This window comes from Protomyctophum bolini (assembly GCF_963924005.1).
Source record: "Protomyctophum bolini genome assembly, chromosome: 4".
Lineage (NCBI taxonomy): Eukaryota > Metazoa > Chordata > Actinopteri > Myctophiformes > Myctophidae > Protomyctophum > Protomyctophum bolini.
In genome coordinates, this window is record NC_137865.1 from 24,717,831 (window position 1) to 24,737,007 (window position 19,177).

General features: G+C 43.6%; 1 protein-coding gene across 2 annotated transcripts in view; it reads right to left on the reverse strand.

Annotated features, from left to right (window-relative positions):
• Positions 1-19,177, reverse strand: part of itpr2 (inositol 1,4,5-trisphosphate receptor, type 2) — a 49,185-nt gene that overhangs the window by 19,069 nt on the left and 10,939 nt on the right. Inside the window, exons 10-35 of one of the 2 annotated variants that reach the window (XM_080761297.1) lie at positions 18,264-18,308; positions 14,140-14,291; positions 13,873-13,972; positions 13,617-13,777; positions 13,378-13,519; positions 12,874-13,032; positions 11,971-12,143; positions 9,955-10,074; positions 9,295-9,483; positions 8,680-8,931; positions 8,413-8,560; positions 7,872-8,019; positions 6,473-6,660; positions 5,892-6,015; positions 5,474-5,531; positions 5,154-5,319; positions 4,744-4,911; positions 3,652-3,738; positions 3,298-3,423; positions 3,040-3,162; positions 2,485-2,685; positions 1,739-1,990; positions 1,487-1,612; positions 1,157-1,285; positions 649-769; positions 57-238 (exon numbers count right to left, since the gene is read on the reverse strand). In XM_080761297.1, the coding sequence (XP_080617423.1) occupies positions 57-238; positions 649-769; positions 1,157-1,285; positions 1,487-1,612; positions 1,739-1,990; positions 2,485-2,685; positions 3,040-3,162; positions 3,298-3,423; positions 3,652-3,738; positions 4,744-4,911; positions 5,154-5,319; positions 5,474-5,531; positions 5,892-6,015; positions 6,473-6,660; positions 7,872-8,019; positions 8,413-8,560; positions 8,680-8,931; positions 9,295-9,483; positions 9,955-10,074; positions 11,971-12,143; positions 12,874-13,032; positions 13,378-13,519; positions 13,617-13,777; positions 13,873-13,972; positions 14,140-14,291; positions 18,264-18,308 (3,840 nt within the window). Of the gene's footprint in view, positions 1-56; positions 239-648; positions 770-1,156; positions 1,286-1,486; positions 1,613-1,738; positions 1,991-2,484; positions 2,686-3,039; positions 3,163-3,297; positions 3,424-3,651; positions 3,739-4,743; positions 4,912-5,153; positions 5,320-5,473; positions 5,532-5,891; positions 6,016-6,472; positions 6,700-7,871; positions 8,020-8,412; positions 8,561-8,679; positions 8,932-9,294; positions 9,484-9,954; positions 10,075-11,970; positions 12,144-12,873; positions 13,033-13,377; positions 13,520-13,616; positions 13,778-13,872; positions 13,973-14,139; positions 14,292-18,263; positions 18,309-19,177 lie in introns of both variants that reach the window. The other variant, XM_080761296.1, reaches the window with a different exon arrangement.

A 19,177-nucleotide genomic window follows, 5' to 3' on the forward strand; every position in this document is an offset into this window, starting at 1 on the left:
CTAGGTCTCATAGTTAGTGCTCACTGCGTTCGCAATAAAGATGACTTTGTGTGTACCTGCAGCTTCTCTATGATGTTTTTGTAGTCGGGTCCGCCCAAGGGCTCCTTGCGGGGCCGCGTGCGTGCCGAAATCCTCCAGTCCTTGGCGGCCCGCTGCACCATGTTGCTGTGCACCTTCAGAGACAGTGTGTTGACTTGGCTGTCCAAGTCCACAGGGATGGCTATGGACCTGGCCTTGGCTGGGGAAGAGGACGGGGGGGGGGGGGGGGGGTTTAGCCATCCAAATAAGTTTACTTAGGCAACGTTGACAGACACGACTGTACTCATTTTATATAACTTAATGTAATGACTTAATGATGTGATCAGTATTATATATATCTGATAGATGGTATACTTTATTGGCAGTTTAAAAAATTGCAATAGTGTTCAATTTAGACAATGCCAACATGGACTATACACAAAAAAGCTGAAGCTTGATTCCCTTGTAGTCAACCGTGTGACATAGAACAATACACAACATACTGTACACACAACCATGAAACAAATTTAAAAAAGAAATCCTAATATATAAGGCTGGGAAAATGTGTTTTCTTAGTGTCCTCAAAGCTGTGGCCTACTCATTCTGCTCTCATCAATATTCAACGCTCACCAACATCTGCCAGTGTTTTGATACAGCTCTCTATGTTTGCCTTCTGAGCCGAGGTGATCCAGGTGCAGTTATAGATCCTGAAGGCAGACTGCAGGAGCTGGATGAAGATGGGCTGGTTTGCCTGGTAGAGAGGTGAGAGGGAACAACACACCAGTACTGTTTGAGGGTTGCAGTATTAAAGGTTAAAAGTTAAAGTACATGCTTCAGTGTACTACAGTATGTTCAATATACTACAGTATAGAAAAGAGCCCAAATGTATTGGCAAATATAAACATAGTAGATTTAGCAGATCAAACAAACACAAACTTCTGTCTGAAGTACCTGCTGCTGAAGGAAAAATGTTGTTTCATCACATTCCAGATGAGAATACATTGAAGCAGGCGGTCTTCTCTCAAACTATACTGCTCTTAACTATATAAGTAGTTAGAAGTTGGCCATGGCTGCCATGGTTGTATTTGTAACATTTTCTCCACGCTCCACACTTCAGCTGTGTGTAGTAGAAGGGTACCTGGAGGCTGGAGTTGTTGACAGAGAACTGGGAGCTGAAGAAGCCTTTGACAATGGCCATCACCGTCTCTGTGACGTACTTCTCAAGGGCCAAGTCTGCGTGGTTACGGTCGGTGGTGCTGTTACACACCTGAACGAGCAAAAAGCAAAGCAAAAATCCTTCGTCATTTCATTTGCAATTTCACCCTAGCCTCATGAGTCTATCATCCAATGAATGTAATATGCGAGCGCGCCCCTAACAAGGAAATGTACCATTACTGTAAACATAGACTTTAAGTTATTTTCTAAGGTATGAACATTGAGGGCATTTTAAAATCCTAAAAAACCTTACACTGGCCATGTCCACCAGGAAGTTGTCAAAAAGCTTCCAAATGTGGTTGGAAGTGTAGATCTCCTTCATTTCGACCTCAGTGTCCACGTAGCAGTGATTAACAAAATTCACGTAGGCCGTTTTCACCTACACGACAAGACAGCAGAAAGGATGCACTTGAGTGACTGAACAGTAAACCACAGAGATGGACTTCAGGTTCTGGTAGCATTCTATGGGTCAGTACCGTTCTATGAATCTGTTTGCACCCCTCACCTCTGGTATACAGTGGACATCTGTGACAACTTTAACGATGTCGTCCAGAGGTAGCAGAGAGTTACATTTGAGCTCGGTGTAGACGTTCTTGCCCTCGGTGCAGGCGGCCAGCAGCTCCACCAGAGTGTTGTGGTAGGCCAGGGCGCCGCCCTCGTCCGCCCGCTCCCGTTCACAGCGCATCATCTGCAGCAGCACCTGGAAGGACGAGCGGTCGTTGTAGAACACCAGCACATCCTCGCCTCCGTTGACCAGCTGGACACACACACACACACACACACACACACACACACACACACACACACACAGAGATTCAGCCACTAGATATCACACTACACTCTACATCAGTGGTTCTCAACTTTTTTTTGCACCTCCATCGAGCACCTGGTTGATTCTCTTTTTGTCGCTATACATGTATTTCAACTGGGGACCCCCCAGCCTAAAAAACCCTTGGATCAGTTCCACAGATAATAGCAGATGTACAAGGCATTGTGAGCTTGTAGATTGGCCTGGGGTCCCGACCCACAGGTCGAGAACTACTGCTCTACATGACAACACTTCTGTTGCACAAGGTTTCATATTTCATATTATTTACAAAACAGAACAATTGAGCATCATGGTTAATGGCAGATTATACATTAATTTAGGAACAGTTACCCCTGCCCTGCACCACACTGAAACCCTGGTACAGACAACATTTTGAGCTGTACATGACACTGATAGACAAAGATACAAGTCATTATTCTCACCTCTGTCATGACTTTGTCCTGGCACTTCTTGACATATTTGCCATCTGCTTTCACAATGGTTTGCAAGAATTTAAGGTACTGAACATGTCTCCCGTGTGTCTCGACGCAGTGGACAAAATGGTGGACCACACGATCACTGATCTCATTGCATAGATGGTAGTTGCTCATGAAGATGTGACGCATCGTTTCAGCTTCCAACAACTGGGTGAAAAAAGTAGTGATAGTTCAATATTCTGTACAATATAACATTGATAGTGGTACACACATGCATTGTGTTGAGTCATTGGGACAAAAGAAAGTATGAAATAGTTTAGACCTTGTTACAACACCTCAAATATAGTAATGAATATTATAAAGACAGATTTTGATGCTGCTATGTTTTCCCCTTGTTGCTCTTGATAACTAATGTTAATGTAGTATACATGACTGTCCAAACCAGGAAATATCCTCATTCTCAAATCATCACTAATAACAAGCATCATGTGCATGCAGATATGCCTTAGAAGTTTTGGCTTCAGAATAGCATACAGGTGGAAGGATCAGAGCTGAGCTTACCCCTGGGGTAAGGAACAGGTAGAGGTGTTTATGGAGCAGAACTTGGTTCTGAGGGTTCCCTCGGCAGAAGTTCTGGAGAAACGTATGGGCCAGGGTCATGATCTCATTCATCTTCTCATCCGTCTGTGAATTGATATAGTCAGACAAAGAGAGATACGATTTAAAGGCAGAAGCAGACAGCTGAAGAAAGGCATCACATTTCAGGAGGATTTCAGTGAGGGTCAGGGGGGAGAGGAACAAGCCGTAAAGCAGGCTCACCTTCTCATAATCGATCTGTAGAAGGTCCAGTACAACAGTGTGAGCCCCCATGTTTTTTAGTAGCCTCTGCTGTTGAACACGGCTCTTCTTAGCAGGATAACAAAGCTTACTCAGACGTAGTAGGATCTAATGACCAGACAGAGGGACGCACACACACACACACACACACACACACACACACACACACACACACACACACACACACACACACACACACACACTCACAACATTAATGACACCACGATAGACTTTCATGCTTAACTATAGCATGACAAAACTACAGCATGACAAACAAATATCTTTGAATCTTGAAACAGACACAAGTGCACAATGAAATAACAGAACAGAGATTACCTCTTTGACAATGTTGTAGTTGTTTGCTTTATTACTGTCAATCATTGGTTTAATATCCCCATTCGTTACTGGGCTCAGGATCACCTCCTGTAAAACATACACATACCGATCTTTAGCAAATGTATTAGTCACTACTTCTACAATCTGGTGTGCAGTACAGAAATACATTCTGTACTGGCACTTGACAAGATAACATTGTTGATCCTTCAATTACATCTATGGAAAATAGTAACAATCATTAGGCTAATGATTGTTAGTAGTAATAACCAAGTTTAGATTAAAGATTCTGTTAGTACTACACAATTGCTTGTTGTTTGTTCAGTCACAGCCTGGGGTCTCTCCAGCTCTTTAAAATACATGTTCAGGTAGGTGACATATTTTCAGCCAATTAGGAGAGAGTACCCATTTATCAGCTTCATTTTTATAGTGTTCCAGTTCAAATATTGCCTGCTAATTGTGTTATCATTTCAATTTCACTCATTTGATCTGTATCCTGGCTGAGTTCTCCAGCTGAAAATGCGTTTTCTGTTTAATAAAGAGCTGGAGATAAATGGAGACTCCTGTTATTGAACAAACACTCTAGTCTATAGAAAGGGGTACTATCCGATTATAGAGCTGTTTAAGACTAATTTTAACAAAATAAACCATTTCCACTCAAATGTTTTACTCAACAAGTGTGTGGTGAAGAATACATTTTAAAGGGTTTAAAGAAGGTAATTTGTTAAATGTCAGGCGAAAATGACTGAGGAGAAAAAGACTGCCGAAGCAGACAACCACTAACACTCTAACACTCCAGGTTAGAGAAAAATCCTTCATGGTGCAAGGCTCGATGATACATCAGAAAGGGAAGAATACATGTCCTTTTCTCATGATTAATTAATTTACCTCTGACGAGCAAACAGCGAACGAGTTTCGGCCTAGTGGGCCTTCCTCAGCGTTGTCACAACACAATTTATTATATATATACAGAGGTAATTAAATACATCATGTAAAAATGACATGAATCGAGTGCTGGCATTTTCTTCCCTTTCGGGTGAAAATGACTGCCTTGGTCATTCTGGTGTTAAATGTTAAAAAATGGTACAACTTCACCTCATTGTTCTGTTCCTTGGCCTGCCTGTCCCCTGAGTCCTCAGGGTTGAAACCTCCATTCTTCTCAACCCAGAGCTCCGACTTCTCCACGGTCAGACGCAACTGGTCCAGGTCAGTCTTGATCTGCTTATAGTTCTCCACATCCTGCTCTGACACTAGCAACTGGACCTGGCAGCACATAGACACAAGCATAAATGCACGCACACATAAGCATACAGATTAATTGAGAGAGACCAAGGTGTTTGAGAGCCAACTAACATATCACTCTTTGGGAGGAAATAAAGCGAGTTAGTCCTGATGAAGGTTTAAGAATTCCACACCAGGCCAGCTTTGGGGATGTTTTTTAATCCAAACTATATGATGATACAATAGTACCGGTACGTAGCATGTAGAAAGGCTGTGCTATTTACCTGTTTGAAGGCCTGCAGGACCTCAGCTCTCTGGCTGAAATGTTTGAATATGAGCTGGAGAGATCCGGACACTAGAGGAGGGTAGTCCTGCATGATGAGGTGGATCAGAACCCTCAGAAATGTGCGACCACCCTCATCATCCAGCTCCACTGCACTCAGCTCTGAGCTGAGAGGACACAGACAGACAGAGACAGATACATATAAATATTGTACAGTGTGTGGTATTTCCTATATAGCGGAGATAGTAATGATTTAAGTTTGTCGAGTCTGATCATTCAAGCATGGTCAGATTAAACTTTTTACTGATTCACTTAATTTACCTCCCGGCAAACATGGTGTCAGCTTTGGCTGCAATCTCATCTATGTCTGGCTCGGACACTGGAGATGAAATGAAACAAACATGAAAAGAAATCTCATCAACTCTGTGAATTATGTATGGGTGCGGTGGTTCACCTCAAACAGTAAATGAACAACCCCATTGAAAATCGATAAACCTGTGTCGTACAGCAGGGAAAGTTCATATTTTCATCAAGGGCACTCTAGGGGAAATACAGTAATTTGTGGGGAATGCTGCTTGAGAGAAATTGCAACCACGATTGCAAGTTCCCAGAATTGCACCTTTCTAGGGCTATCCCATTTATGTAACTACTTGCAACCATTATCCCCAATGACAGTTGCAAGGACTTGCATCGGTGCGGTTGACCTTAAAGAGAGCTAAAATGAAAAATGGAGTCTCACCCGACATGGAAGGGAACTCGGACATTGAGGCAGAGTTATCAACAACATTCTTGTCCCCAAATTCCTTCTTGTAGATGGACAATAAGTAGGTGATCCTGTAATCCAACCTCACACTCAGGATGAACTAAGGGAAGAATACAATGGACCCAAAGTAAATAACTGTATGCAAAATAAATAAAAATATTAACATCATCAAGCACATGATCCCTAGCGTCCCTATAAAAATAGGCAATATGTAAGCTCACAATGTGTCACAACATGCCACGTTGTGAGCTTGTATCTGCCATTTTTGGAAAATGAATTTGTTGTCGAGAGAAACTGAGTATGAAAGTACTGCCGCAGCAGACAACCCGCAGGACTCCAGGTTAGAATAAAGTCCTTACGGTGCAAGGCTCGAATAAATACGTTGAAATAAAGAAAATGTCAGCACTCATTGTATGTCCTTTTTATATGAATTTATTTACCTCTGACGTTGATAACGAACGCGTTTCGGCCTGTGTAGCCTTCGTCAGCGTTATCATGTCGAGAGAAAAACATAACAGACCCAGTATAGAGGCCTGGGGGATCAATGTGGTGCTTACTTGTAGAATCTCTATTATCTTCAGCTTGGTGTCCATCACCATGACGTCCTCATTGTCTGACAGGAAATGGCCTTTCCCATGGCGTAGAGAAGGAGGTGAGTCTGGGAGGTTGTTTGGGAGACCTCGACTCATCACCATCTGGGTCATCATCTCCCCAACGCCGTGGATTGTACGCAGCACATTGTTGCCTGTAAAGGACGGACAGGTTTGGTTGGTGAGGTGCTGGCCTAAGGCAGTAAATGAGTAAAAATGAGAAAATGGGAAATAATTACCTAAAGAAAATGGCCGCCATCAGCTTCCGTTAAGACAAACTATTTCGGACTCGACAAAACTATTTTAATTATCATAATACTTTTCTTTAAGGAAAGCAATACTTTATTTATTTTTTATCCCAGGATTTTGTACCCCATTTCTCACCCCTGTGTCAATTATCTAATGTGATCCTGGGCTCTACACACCCTCCGCCAACCTGGGGAGAGCAACGGACTTGAACTCATGCTTCCTTCATTCCTGAGTGTCCAAGTTGCTCCTTTACACCTGACAGGGGGGAGTTTCCCTGGTTGGACGTAGCGCGTGGAAGGAACACGTTATTCCAACCAGTTCCTTTCCCCTCCATCAGGCGCCCCGGCTGGCCAGGGGGAGGCAGTTTAGAGACCAGGATTACAGCATGTTCTTTGTGAGGGTACCTACCCTAGGGGACACGGGGAGAACATGCAAACTCCACACAGAAAAGCAATACTTTTTAAACACTCTGTGGATGTGTTCTTTTTTTGTAATCTCCATGAATAGTTCATGCAAACATGAAGTTTCTGACCCTTATGCCACTTGAAACACAGGTGACGTTTACTTGTCCAAACAACACACAGGGAGATTACCAGCACAGCTTTCACAGCAACTGTGTCCAAAGCAACTCAAGTCAAAAGTTGACCAGTTCTTTAGAATTAAACAGAAAGGAATGACCATCAAATTACACACAACAAAAACGTATACAGGGTCAGGGAGGCACATTATGCTCACACCCAAATCTCACTGTAAACATCATGGTCACATTTCACCTTCATGTGGTGTAGACCAGGCACCAACACATTTAGTAAATACAGGGTTATTATTTTGACCTCGGTCTGATTGTTTGGTTTCAGAAGACTTCATGCATGAACTGTAACTGGATTTTTGTTAATTTCTCACAGTTTGCACCTTTGTTGCAATGAAGTTCTGCTGGCAATACACTGTGTTTTTTTTGGCATAAGTTAAGTATCATGACTGAAGTTATATTTAGGGTGGGATATTCCTTCAAGGTTCACAGATCTCAATAGATAATGTGAGGTAATACACAGACGTTTGAATATCACTTCAACTCAACTGTCATGAATGTGTTCCTTTAGTTAATTATGGTACTGACCAGCCTCTGGGCTCTTGTTGAGCTTGTTCATGTAGGTCAGAGGGTGCTGGACAATATCCAGGATGGCCAGCAGGGTGCGTGTGAGACGCAGCAGCTCACTGAAGCTATAGAAGCCAAAGTAGACCAGGTTACGAGCCAGATTCACCACCTGCAAGGGAAACATCAAGATTACACATATAAAGTAACCATTCCAAAAATATATATAATCCAATAACAATTTCCAGTAATCAATCTTTATCCACAGTGAATTATGGATTAACCCATTCTGACCTGGGATCAGATTCTACAAATGTCTTGTACATCCTGACAGTTTTCTGAAAAAGCTATGTTTCTATGTTAGTCGTTCTTCGATTTTTTAAAAATAGCAGACCTACAAGCTCATAGCGTGCCACTCGGTGACGCGCTATGAGCTTGTAGATCTGCTATTTTTCAATAGCTAAAGCATAGCATAATGCTAACACCAAAAGGGGTTCCCACGCAGAATGGTTTAAGGTGACATAGTCATTTTGGAGGTTCGATAGATGAGGTTCAAGTACTTTACCTCTAGAGTCAGTTCGTTCTTCTCTTTGTCCCCAAATGGAAAGGGCTGGCTGACCACGTCCTTGAGGTATTCCTCAACAAACTCCATGGTTTGGGAAAATTTCCTCTTCTTCTCCTCTCTTGAGGTGTCGGTGAACTCGTACTCATATCTGTGGACGCATACATACATTACATACAGCCATGACCCAAATTATAAAAACATGCACCAACAGTGAGCACACAAATACCCCATAATGAATCATACACATGGTAATGGAGAGAGGCTCACTCGTGGATGGTGATCTTGGAGGGGATTTCCGTCCAGAGGCGCGCATAGCGTACGGGCACCACGGCCTCCTGGGGGTCGCGGTCCACATGCATGTGCAGCATGAGGCGGCAGAAGGACGCGCGCAGGTTGTAGGGCAGGCAGTCGTCAAACATGCAGCGCAGGATTAGGTCCACGGGCAGCTGCGTGGACACCTGGTTGATGGCCAAATACTGACGGTCCAGACACATCTTAGCAAACAGGTTCAACTGGTACCTACAGCACAGGGTGAGAGGAGGGGGGAATTTGTGATTTAAATTAGATTAAAAAAATCGTATTACTCATTACTCATAATTACGTACCACCTTTGCAGGCGCTTTGATAATTACACATGGTTTCTTTATTTATTTTATCAGCCACAAAGCCATGCAATCTTTTTTTGTGGATTTGAGTGAACTGAATACAGAGGACTTTATGTATGCGGCAGATTTGAAAGGGAACTGTTGTGGTGTGAAGAGAAGACACACAGGGAACACTAATAGAATCACACCACACACTCACACACACACACACACACACACACACACACACACACACACACACACACACACACACACACACACACACACACACACACACCTGTAGTAGGTAATGATGTCCAGGTCCATCTTGTGGTTCTCCTTGGCGTCCTGGGCCAGGTGGCGGATGGATTTGCCATGAGGCTCCTTGTGGCTGTCGATCCAGTAGAGCCAAACCTCCTCCTCCTCCAGGTCCTCGGGCAGCAGGGCCGTGTCCAGCTGCAGGGTGTTCTCCGTGTTGGGGATTACTCTGGGGAACATTCACAATTTACGGTCACTGTTTAACCCATTTAGGCCTGGAAAAAAAGTCGTCTTCTAAATCTTTTTTCTGAAATACCTATGTTTCTAGGCCTATATCACTCAATATTTCATGTCAAGGACCCCAAAAATGATCTGTAATTGGCCTCCGACCCGATCGGAAAATATGTTGTTCCAGGGACCCCCCCAGAAGCAAAGATTTTAGTTAAAAACGTTCGTTCTGAAAAAATATATTCCAAATTTGAGGCACATTTTCACGATAAAAAAAAAATAGCAGACCTACAAGCTCGTAGCGCCACTCGGTGGAGCTTGTAGATTTGCTATTTTTCAATAGCTAAAGCATTACATAATGCAACACCAAAAGGGGTTCCCGCCCAAAATAATATGAATAATTGTTCATTATTGGTTAGGAGTAGTTTGGGTACACACATCCCCGGGTATGAACTAGCAGCGTGTGACTCACCTGGTCTGAATAAGGATGTCGGCGTTGGCGGGATTGAGCATGAATTTACAGATGAGCTCCTGGGTGACTGGGATGGCTGTCTTATTAGACACACAGAGATCAGAGAGGTAGTCCAGGAATCTGAGATGGTAGATTCACCATGTTAAATGAATCCGTCACAAAGTCTTCATGCATTACCATCAGCATCAGAACACACAAAGGATTGTGTGTTTGTTTATGTGAGGGGCACTCTTATCATCGTACATCATTCATCATACATAATCTCATTCCGCCTTTCCGGACAATCACAATTTGCATCCTCACCTTCGTCATCAATGTTTGTGTTACTCAATGTTTGTGTTTACACAAACAGTCAAAATTGTCTATTCATTGTCAATGGCATTTTAATGTTTGTGTAGGACAAAGCGTTTGTGCACACACACACGCACACACACACACACACGCGCACACACACACACACACACACACACACACACACCAAAAGCTGGACATAGGAGGGGCTTGCGCCCCTCAAAAATATGTCTATTTATATCATAATATTGACTTATTGAGGGGCGTTAGCCCCTTCTATGCACAGCTTTGTGTGTCTATGTGTATTAGAGCTCATCACGGGTCCAAAAACATTGTCCCGAAATTAATCTGTGACATTTTGCCGATTCCGGACCCTTTCCGAAAACATTCAAAGAGGAAAACCAAACCCGAATGGATCGGTGACTATTTCGTCCGATTCCGACCTGTTCCGAGTTCTCTTTCAAATGGTGGCACCGAGGCCGACCGAGATCCTATTATTTCCGACATTCCGAGAGACCCGACCCAGGAATCAGACATAAATGTGGACTTTATGAAATAATATAGCGGGCGTATTGACCAATTACCATTTTATGGTAATGATAAAAGCGAGAGAGAGAGAGAGAGAGAGAGGTTCCCTGCAGGCTGCAGCGGAGGCCGGAGGGTGAGTGGACTAAAGAGACTCGTCTCTTCTCATCTCCTCAGCGTGCATGCATTTAAAATGAACCAAACGGATCATTTGTTTTTTACACAATCAGAGTTGTAGCAGATGCATGTGTCTGTCTTGGCTGAATGGAATATTAACAAGGCGCGACACTCAATGCACTTACACATAATATAACAGCTCCTACTTTGCTCTCGTCTTTATCCACGATTTGTGGGGCCACGCAGGATAGTTGCCATGGTTGCTTTAACATTCTTATATTAATTTGCTTTGAGCTTTGCTAGTTTGCTTTTGCCTCGTTGAGGTATGTCAACACTGTTGTCGGGATCCGTGATATATAAAGTAGAATTGCACGCCAGTGTTTTCATTCAAATCAGCACAAGGCAAGCCAGGATGGGGCGTGTTGCGTGGTGCGCTCTTGCACCGCTGATAAAACCAGCATAATCATCACATCAAGTGAAGTAACACAGCCGTTCATGTGAGGATTTACATTTTCGCGGAATTTGGCCCAGACTGGCCCACCACAACCAGCGCGCAGATACAGTACTCTACTGACTTTTCGGGTTGAGGGCCATACTAATACTTGAAATAGAAGCCCTTAACAACACCACCACATTTACAGTACAACATAAATGATACACAACTAATTAACTACCGGTAATTAACAACTAACTACTAATTTAACATTTGGCCCAGACTGGCCCACCAGAGGGTCGGCCCACCGGGCATATGCCTGGTACGTCCTGTGGCCAGTCCACCCCTGGGTCTTCACGGATCCACTCGGGCATTACACATAATGATCGACAGACCCACAGCTCTGACCCGTGTGGGTCTCGGGTCCACTCGGGTATTTTCGGGGCCCCCGGTGAAGAGCACTAGTGTGTACCACGGAATGTGATGATTTGATTGGCTGTGCACGGAATGTGATGATGTATGATGATAAGAGCGCCCCTCACTTAAAACGAGTGTTTTTTCTTCTTTTTTTTTACATCCTGCATCCATATATTAACGTATATAAATGAATTAATCTTTCCACACATATTCAATAGGCTTTGGTGTCTGACCTGGGCTCTCTGTTCCGTCTGAGCAGGCTGACAAAGGTCTCGATCTCCCTGGCGGTGATGTGTTTCTCCAAGAGCTTGCGGTTGTTGTGCAGTAGGGCTGTGATGGTGTCCTCAGCAAGGATCTCATAGCCGATCTGTTTCTGCATGATGGAGAACTTTTTGGCTATATACTCCTGTGAAGCACAATGATGACATGGTTATAAACAGTACAGATTTTAACAAAACCAACAGTCCTATAGGCACAACTCGATTTGTCTGTCTACTTCCTGATTGGTTAGTCATTGTGACTGGGGGTTTTTTTTTTCCGCCCAATGACAAAGCTTCTAGAAAAATCTTTGAATGCAGATTTGAATGCAGATTCCCTAGATGTGTCACAGAGACTAAATCTTCAGACAGACAGTAGGCTGACAGGAAATGGGGGAGAGAGATGGGGGAGTGACATGCAGTAAAGGCCATCGGGATCGGGAGTCGAACCCGCGGCACACTGCCAGACTTGGACTACCGGCCAAGGTGCCTGGACTGCTGAGCCACGGCCCAGCTGGGAGGATGCATGCACACACACACACACACACACAGTCAAAAAGGAATAAATGGGTAACCAATGTAAATCTGAGGCTCAGAATATACGATCACGAGCACGCAAGCATAACGATGTTTTCTCCTGCCTAAAATAGTCACTGCTAGAAAGTCTATGAGTAATTTAAAGGGCAAATTTGCCTTTAAATGTATTGACCTTCACCACCTACATTTTCCCTAAGCCAGTCCAAATTATAAACCATCATAAACCCATTTTTCCAGGTCTAGACTGATCATCAGCAAAGCAAATTACAATTAGCATTGTTCATACACCTGTTAACCAGGTCAGGTGTGTAGATGTACCGCAATGGTTAGACTTGTACATGCCTGGTTCTTACGGTAGTCCTGTTGGGAATGGCGTAGCACCCTGTAGCAGAGCCTCAGCATGTACTTGAAGTGAGCATAGCGCTGGTCCCCCAGATCCTCTAGCTTGAGCATAGGACCCTCCCCCTGGTCTGTGAATGGGGCCTCCAGGATGCCAAATATCTGTAACCAAACAGCGGGCCCACAGAAGGAAATAAGAAACCTGTACACACAAAACAAACTGGAACTTTGCATTGATGCACGTGTAAGTTCATGGTTGACACCTGTACTGCAACAGTAGAGGTTACATGTCAGGGATCATAGGGCATGCGATAGGTTGGACAGGGAAGAAGGCATGAGTTAACCGGCCCCTCCCTTTGACCGCACATACTGTACAACAGTAAACCGTATGTGCAAAAGCTTTGGGGTGTGTGTATGTGTGTGTGTGTGTGCGCTCTGTGGACCGGCAGAGATTTGGTGGTAGTGACACGTGCATACAGTATACTTTAATACCAACAGTGTACTGACCTGGGCAAGGATGTCCTGCTCTCTCATGAGTTTCTGCCTCTCTCTGTTGGGTTTTGAGATGACCACCGAAAGTACATCCTGGCCGTTGTTTGTTACTGCACACACAAAGAAAACCAGGTCTTCCAGGAGCTTGGTCACAAACCTGACAAAATATGAAGAGCCAAAGAAAATCAGACTTCTGTTTTGTGTCATGCTTTTATTCACAAAAACATTGACGTCGTCTACCCACTGTACCGCACCTCCTCTCATTCTGAGCAATGTTTCCATATTGTAGCTTTCGCACAGTAGACTCTAGGACCTTGTTGGCGTCGTTAGCAAAGTCCAAGTCCCTGACCTCAGACAGGGGCACGGACACAATGGCAAATGCCTCTTTGTCCTCTTTAGTGGGGCAGGTGCCAATCTGTTATGAATACCAAAAATAAAATACATTTAGTCACACTCATATCAATCTTATGTTCAATGTACCATGTGTACCGTATATGTGTGTCCGTTCACCTTGAGCATGACGGGTCGCTCCTCTTCTATGTCTATGGGGATGTTGGTGCTCGTCACCCACGTGTTTGTGCACAAGTGCCTCAGCCTCACGTAGGAGTTTCTGAGAAAGCATCCCACATAATACTGACCACACATTGCTTAAAACCCATTTAGGCCTGACCTCAAAATTAAAAAATGTCTCATCTCTAAACCCAATTCCTTGACACTAAATCTGACAACATTCCAACATCCATAAGTTGTGACTGACTGACTGACTGACTGACTCACCTGGGGACCAAGCAGTCAGCTCTCTGCAGAGTGGTGGCATCCAACTCAAACAGAGAGGAGATATCGTTACCATCGGGGACAGACACCAGGGTGTAAGCGATCTTCTCCGCTGCTTGACGCTTCCTCTTGGAGAAGCCAGTGTCCGTCTCATTCTGCATACAGACATTTGAAACACAGGATATTTTATATATATACACTGTATGTGGGGCTACGCTTCTAAATTAGCAGATGCATCACAAATGTTTTCCGGAAGTTCCGGCTTGCGGTTTCCATGCTTTGCATCGGTTTTGGCAGCAGATGTCACTGTGTTTCTACCCACCAAATAAATTCTAATATGAGACACAGTGTGGGGTCTATTAACCACTTCCGTTTTACAATGGGGTAATACATAAATTGGCCTATAATGGCCTCGCTCTGCGCACAATGGTATTATAGAAGCCTTATCGTCCCGTGTTGAACGCACACACGTATGGCATACGGCGTTCCTGAATATTTTAGCATTGTGGGAGTGTCCATATGTTAATTATTTTCTTTGCGCAATTTGCTATTAAGCCCCTTGACTCAGCGCATAACGATTAGACGTGGGTCTGAGCACCTCATAAACGCAAAAAGCAATGTTTGATTTTACACTTGAGCGGCTCTGGGAGGGTTGCCAAGTCTGTTTATTATAAGCGGCTTCTTTTTCTGTAAAGTTGCTTGTAAATATTGGTAGTTGTGGTTGCTTTTCTTGTTTCTAAAGTGGTTATTTGAGCTTTTCTCCTAATGCTGTTTAAACCAGTGATCCTCACACAGCACATTCCCATGTCAAGGATCCCCAGATGAATGCATTTGCCCAACTAAGGACGGCTAATCCAAAAATGTAATTACATTTACTTTTGAAAATAGCAGATCTACCAGCTCACAATGCATCACATTCATTCATTAAGGCGGATATATAATGATCATTATAACAATGTGCAAGAAAATATTTAAAAAGATGGAAGAACTTTATATTTGTGGACAATCAAAATATGTTTTTTATTTTAATGTGGTGTCATTAAAATTAATCTGGATATGGCAGACTCACTATCTAGAAAATAAAAACATGGCACTTCATTTAAAATAGGTTACAGACCCCTGTTATATGCGCTTATTTTGGGATAATTTTTATAGACCTATTTACTGGTTTCTATGAGACATGGCAACAGCTCTGGATGCTCTTTTTATTGTGAAATGTTGAGATTAGAAACGGCCATAATTCTTTCATTTCTCAACCTTAAAAAAAAAAAAAAAACATCTCCATAATCCTTGGGAAGTTTGCTTTCATACGCTGTATCACACTCGATTCAAGTCTTCTTCAATAAAATGCTACGAGTGAAGACCATATACCATCCACAGCATTACGCACCACGCATTCAACTCATTACTCATTTCAAATATAATATAATTATAATTTAAATTTAAATATAATTTTACTGGTGTTTCTCAATAGAAACCAATTATTTTGAGGCATAAAGGTGACAGCATGCAGTGCAATAGGAATAATTAACCCAAATGTGACAAAGTCATATGTCATGTGACGTCTTCTATGGTGCCAGCCTGAAGAAATGTATTATAACGATCCCCAAAGTGCGCATTCCGTATGTGACATCAGCTGACTGGTAAAGAAAATAGTACGGACATGTCGATTGGGTAACTCTCAAACACGCCTTAAACACTCCCATGACTAATTCAAGGCCGTTTTGCGCACTCCACGGGGTGTCGAAAGCGCTTCTTAACATGCTTAAAATTGCTATATGACATACCCCACGCCCCCAGCTCATAAAACTGTAATCTTATATGTCATATTATTGGAAGTGGTTAATAGACCTAACACTGTTCAAAAACAGCAAAAGACGTTGGCCAGAATCTTCCTCCACTCACATGGCATGAATACATTTTAGAGATGGAAATCTACAGAGACAATTTGAATGTCCCGAGCGGTTCTTTTAGACTCATGACTTAACCTGCTGTATGTAGATACAGAGATATGATATAGATAGATGATAGTATCTGTCCGTCAGTCTGTCTCTCTCTTCCCACTCTCCTCTCTTCTACTTGTCTTGTGACTCACCCCACCAGCTTAGCACAGCAGAGCAGACAGCATGTCTGTCTACCTCCCCTCCCTCCCCTTATGCTAGCCCCCCACCACACACACACACACACACACACACACACACACACACACACACACACACACACACACACACACACACACAGAGAGACGTTATGTAAGGGGCCCTCTGTGTGTGTGGCGTGTGCGCACGTGAGGAGTTTGCATGTGTCTGTTGCAGAGGCAGAATACAAATGTGGTGGAAGGTAGCTAGGAGCTGTGAGAAATGTCTGAATTTAGACTCGGGAGTTGAAAGACTTTAGTTGTAGAACTGTCTGTGTGTGTGCGTATGCTTGCGTAGAACTGTCTGTCTGTGTGTGCTTGCGTGTGTACGTGTATGACTGTATGTGTGTATGTGTGTATGTGTGTGTGTGTGTGTGTGTGTGTGTGTGTATATGTGTGTGTGCGGGTGTGTCAAAGAACTGGTAGGATTGCGTAACCATAGCAGAGTGAGAGAGAAAGGGGCCCAGAGCTGAACTCAAACAAGAGTACAACTGCACAGAAACACCTTCTCCCCTCAATCTAGAAAGAACAAGGCCTTTAAGTTCCTCTATCGTGAATTGATTATATAAGAAAATAGGATTGATTTCCCAGAGCACCAGATGTTAGTAGACTGAATTATAGATGGCTCATGGGTAGAGTGGCTGGATGGCAACCGCAAGGTTGCCAGTTCGAACCTGGGCTCCCCCAGAGTTAGTGTCGAAGTTTCCTTGAGCAAGACACTGAACCCCTAATTGCTCCTGATGTGCTGGTTGGTGGCTTGCATGGTTTCCGCCGCCATCAGTGTATAAATGTGTGTGTGTGAATGGGTGAATGTAATGCACAATCTATGAAAAGCGCCTTGGATAAAGGCGCTATATAAATGCACCATTTACCATTTAGACACCACAACATGTACTGTATATGTTTACAGTCGCAGCTGCTGTGTATTGATCATGTGAAAGCTAAGATAAGACAAACCTCCAGGGGGTGTCATAGCAGCAAGCAACAGCAGTAAGGTGACATTCACACCAGAAAGCTTTGCTGCTATTAAGGATTAAAACTAATCCTGCTGCGCATTGTCAGAAAGTGCACTTCGTTTTGGCAGGTGTGAAGGCTCATTCGAATCCTAATGCGTATCAAAGAACCGCATTCTACTCCGAGCAAAAACTGGGGTTTCGCTTCGCTTCCAATCGCACTTGATTACGATTCGGTGCAGGTGTGAATGCAATCCGCAGTAAATAAAGGAAATGAAGCAAACAATGTGGCCGGGTGAGGAGCTGAACACAGTTGGAGACGGAAAAGGCATATTTTACGCAGCGCAAAAGTCCCGTTACCGTGGATAGACGTGGTCGAATGAGGACGAGTACATTAATCAATTGCTTAAGCCTTAAGCAATTGAGCAATTAAGCCTTAAGGAAACACATAAAAACACTGCAGTGTATCATAGCCTACAGAATATTCTGTCTGTCTGTCTGTCTGTCTGTGCGTGCCGTAAACATGGTGCTGTCACTGTGTGGGGACTGGGGAGTAGGGACTTTCATCTCGATGAACTTGTAAACATTGTGCACTGCTGTCTGTTATATCAGTGCGCTCAGCGCTGTCCTCCATGCCCAAAAGAACAGAGAGAGAACAGAGAGAGAGGGGGGGGGTCCAGTCCCAGACGGCACGACACATGCACGTTATGAGTATAATGTTACTACCATAGATTTTACTGTGCAGGCTAGTTTATGAATGGAACACATTGATAAACGTCCCCCCTGCTGCGTTTCCAATTGCTGCGGATGACAGTGTAGATAGATAGATCTTTATTTGTCATTGCTTGCATGAAACAACGAAATTCAGTTTAGAGCTTCACCAGGAAGGCAGTGTGAAGGCAAACCGCAGCAAATGAAATATGCAAGAATCCCAACTTCTCCGCTCATTCGCATCTACCGAAGTATTAGGTGGGAATGTGACCTAAGAGTGAAACACAGAGGTACAGGTAAGAGTACAAGTTATTACGCTGACTCACCTCTCCTTTAGATTCCACACGGTCATCTTTGAAGTCAGGGTTAGCCTACAGGAGAATTAAGTGGTTAGTGATTTGAAATCAAGATTAGCCTACAAAAGAATGAAGTAATCAGGGATTTGAAATTAAGATTAGCCTACAAAAGAATGAAGTAATCAGGGATTTGAAATCAAGATTAGCCTACAAAAGAATGAAGTGGTCAATGTTTGGTGGTCTGGTCAATTTGAAATTTCGGTTGCATGACACTAAGCTGGACATCCGATGATGATACACAAAAGAAGGTGGTTAGCCTGCAGTTGAATGAAGTGGTCAGTGAGACCGTTTGCTCCGATTGCTACCAATTACTTTTTCTTAGTCCGCCTGGTTTGGGAATCGAACCTGGGACTTGCTGTCAAGCTAAATCAGAGCCTGTATATGGTACGTGCCTTAACCACTTGTCCATCGGTGTCATGAGAGCTAGAAAAGATAAGTGGTCTCTACTAGTGCAGATGTATTTTGTCAGTCAGCTGGCAACTGGATACTGGACTTTCTGCCGAGTGGTGTAGCTCTGCATCGTCAGGACGTCCTACCACAACACCATCAAGGTCATCCTGACGAGCTTCATCAACACCTGTTATGGGAGCTGCTCCACCCTCGACTGCAAAGCACTATAGAGGGTGGTGCAAACGCCAACGAGTCTTTCCCACACTGCCCCGTGTCGCTCCCCCCTTCCCCAAGTTCACCCGCCGCCCCGTTCTGATCTACCCGGGGCAGTAATATGGGACAGACTCGTTCGCGATGCAAACGGCCTAGCGCATGGTCCGTTTAAGAAGGTGACGATGACCGATACCGAAGTGATATCTTAACTGCATAGATAATGATATTCTATATCTGCTGATATTTTGTATAATGTATCTCTACGTGCATAAAAGAAGCAT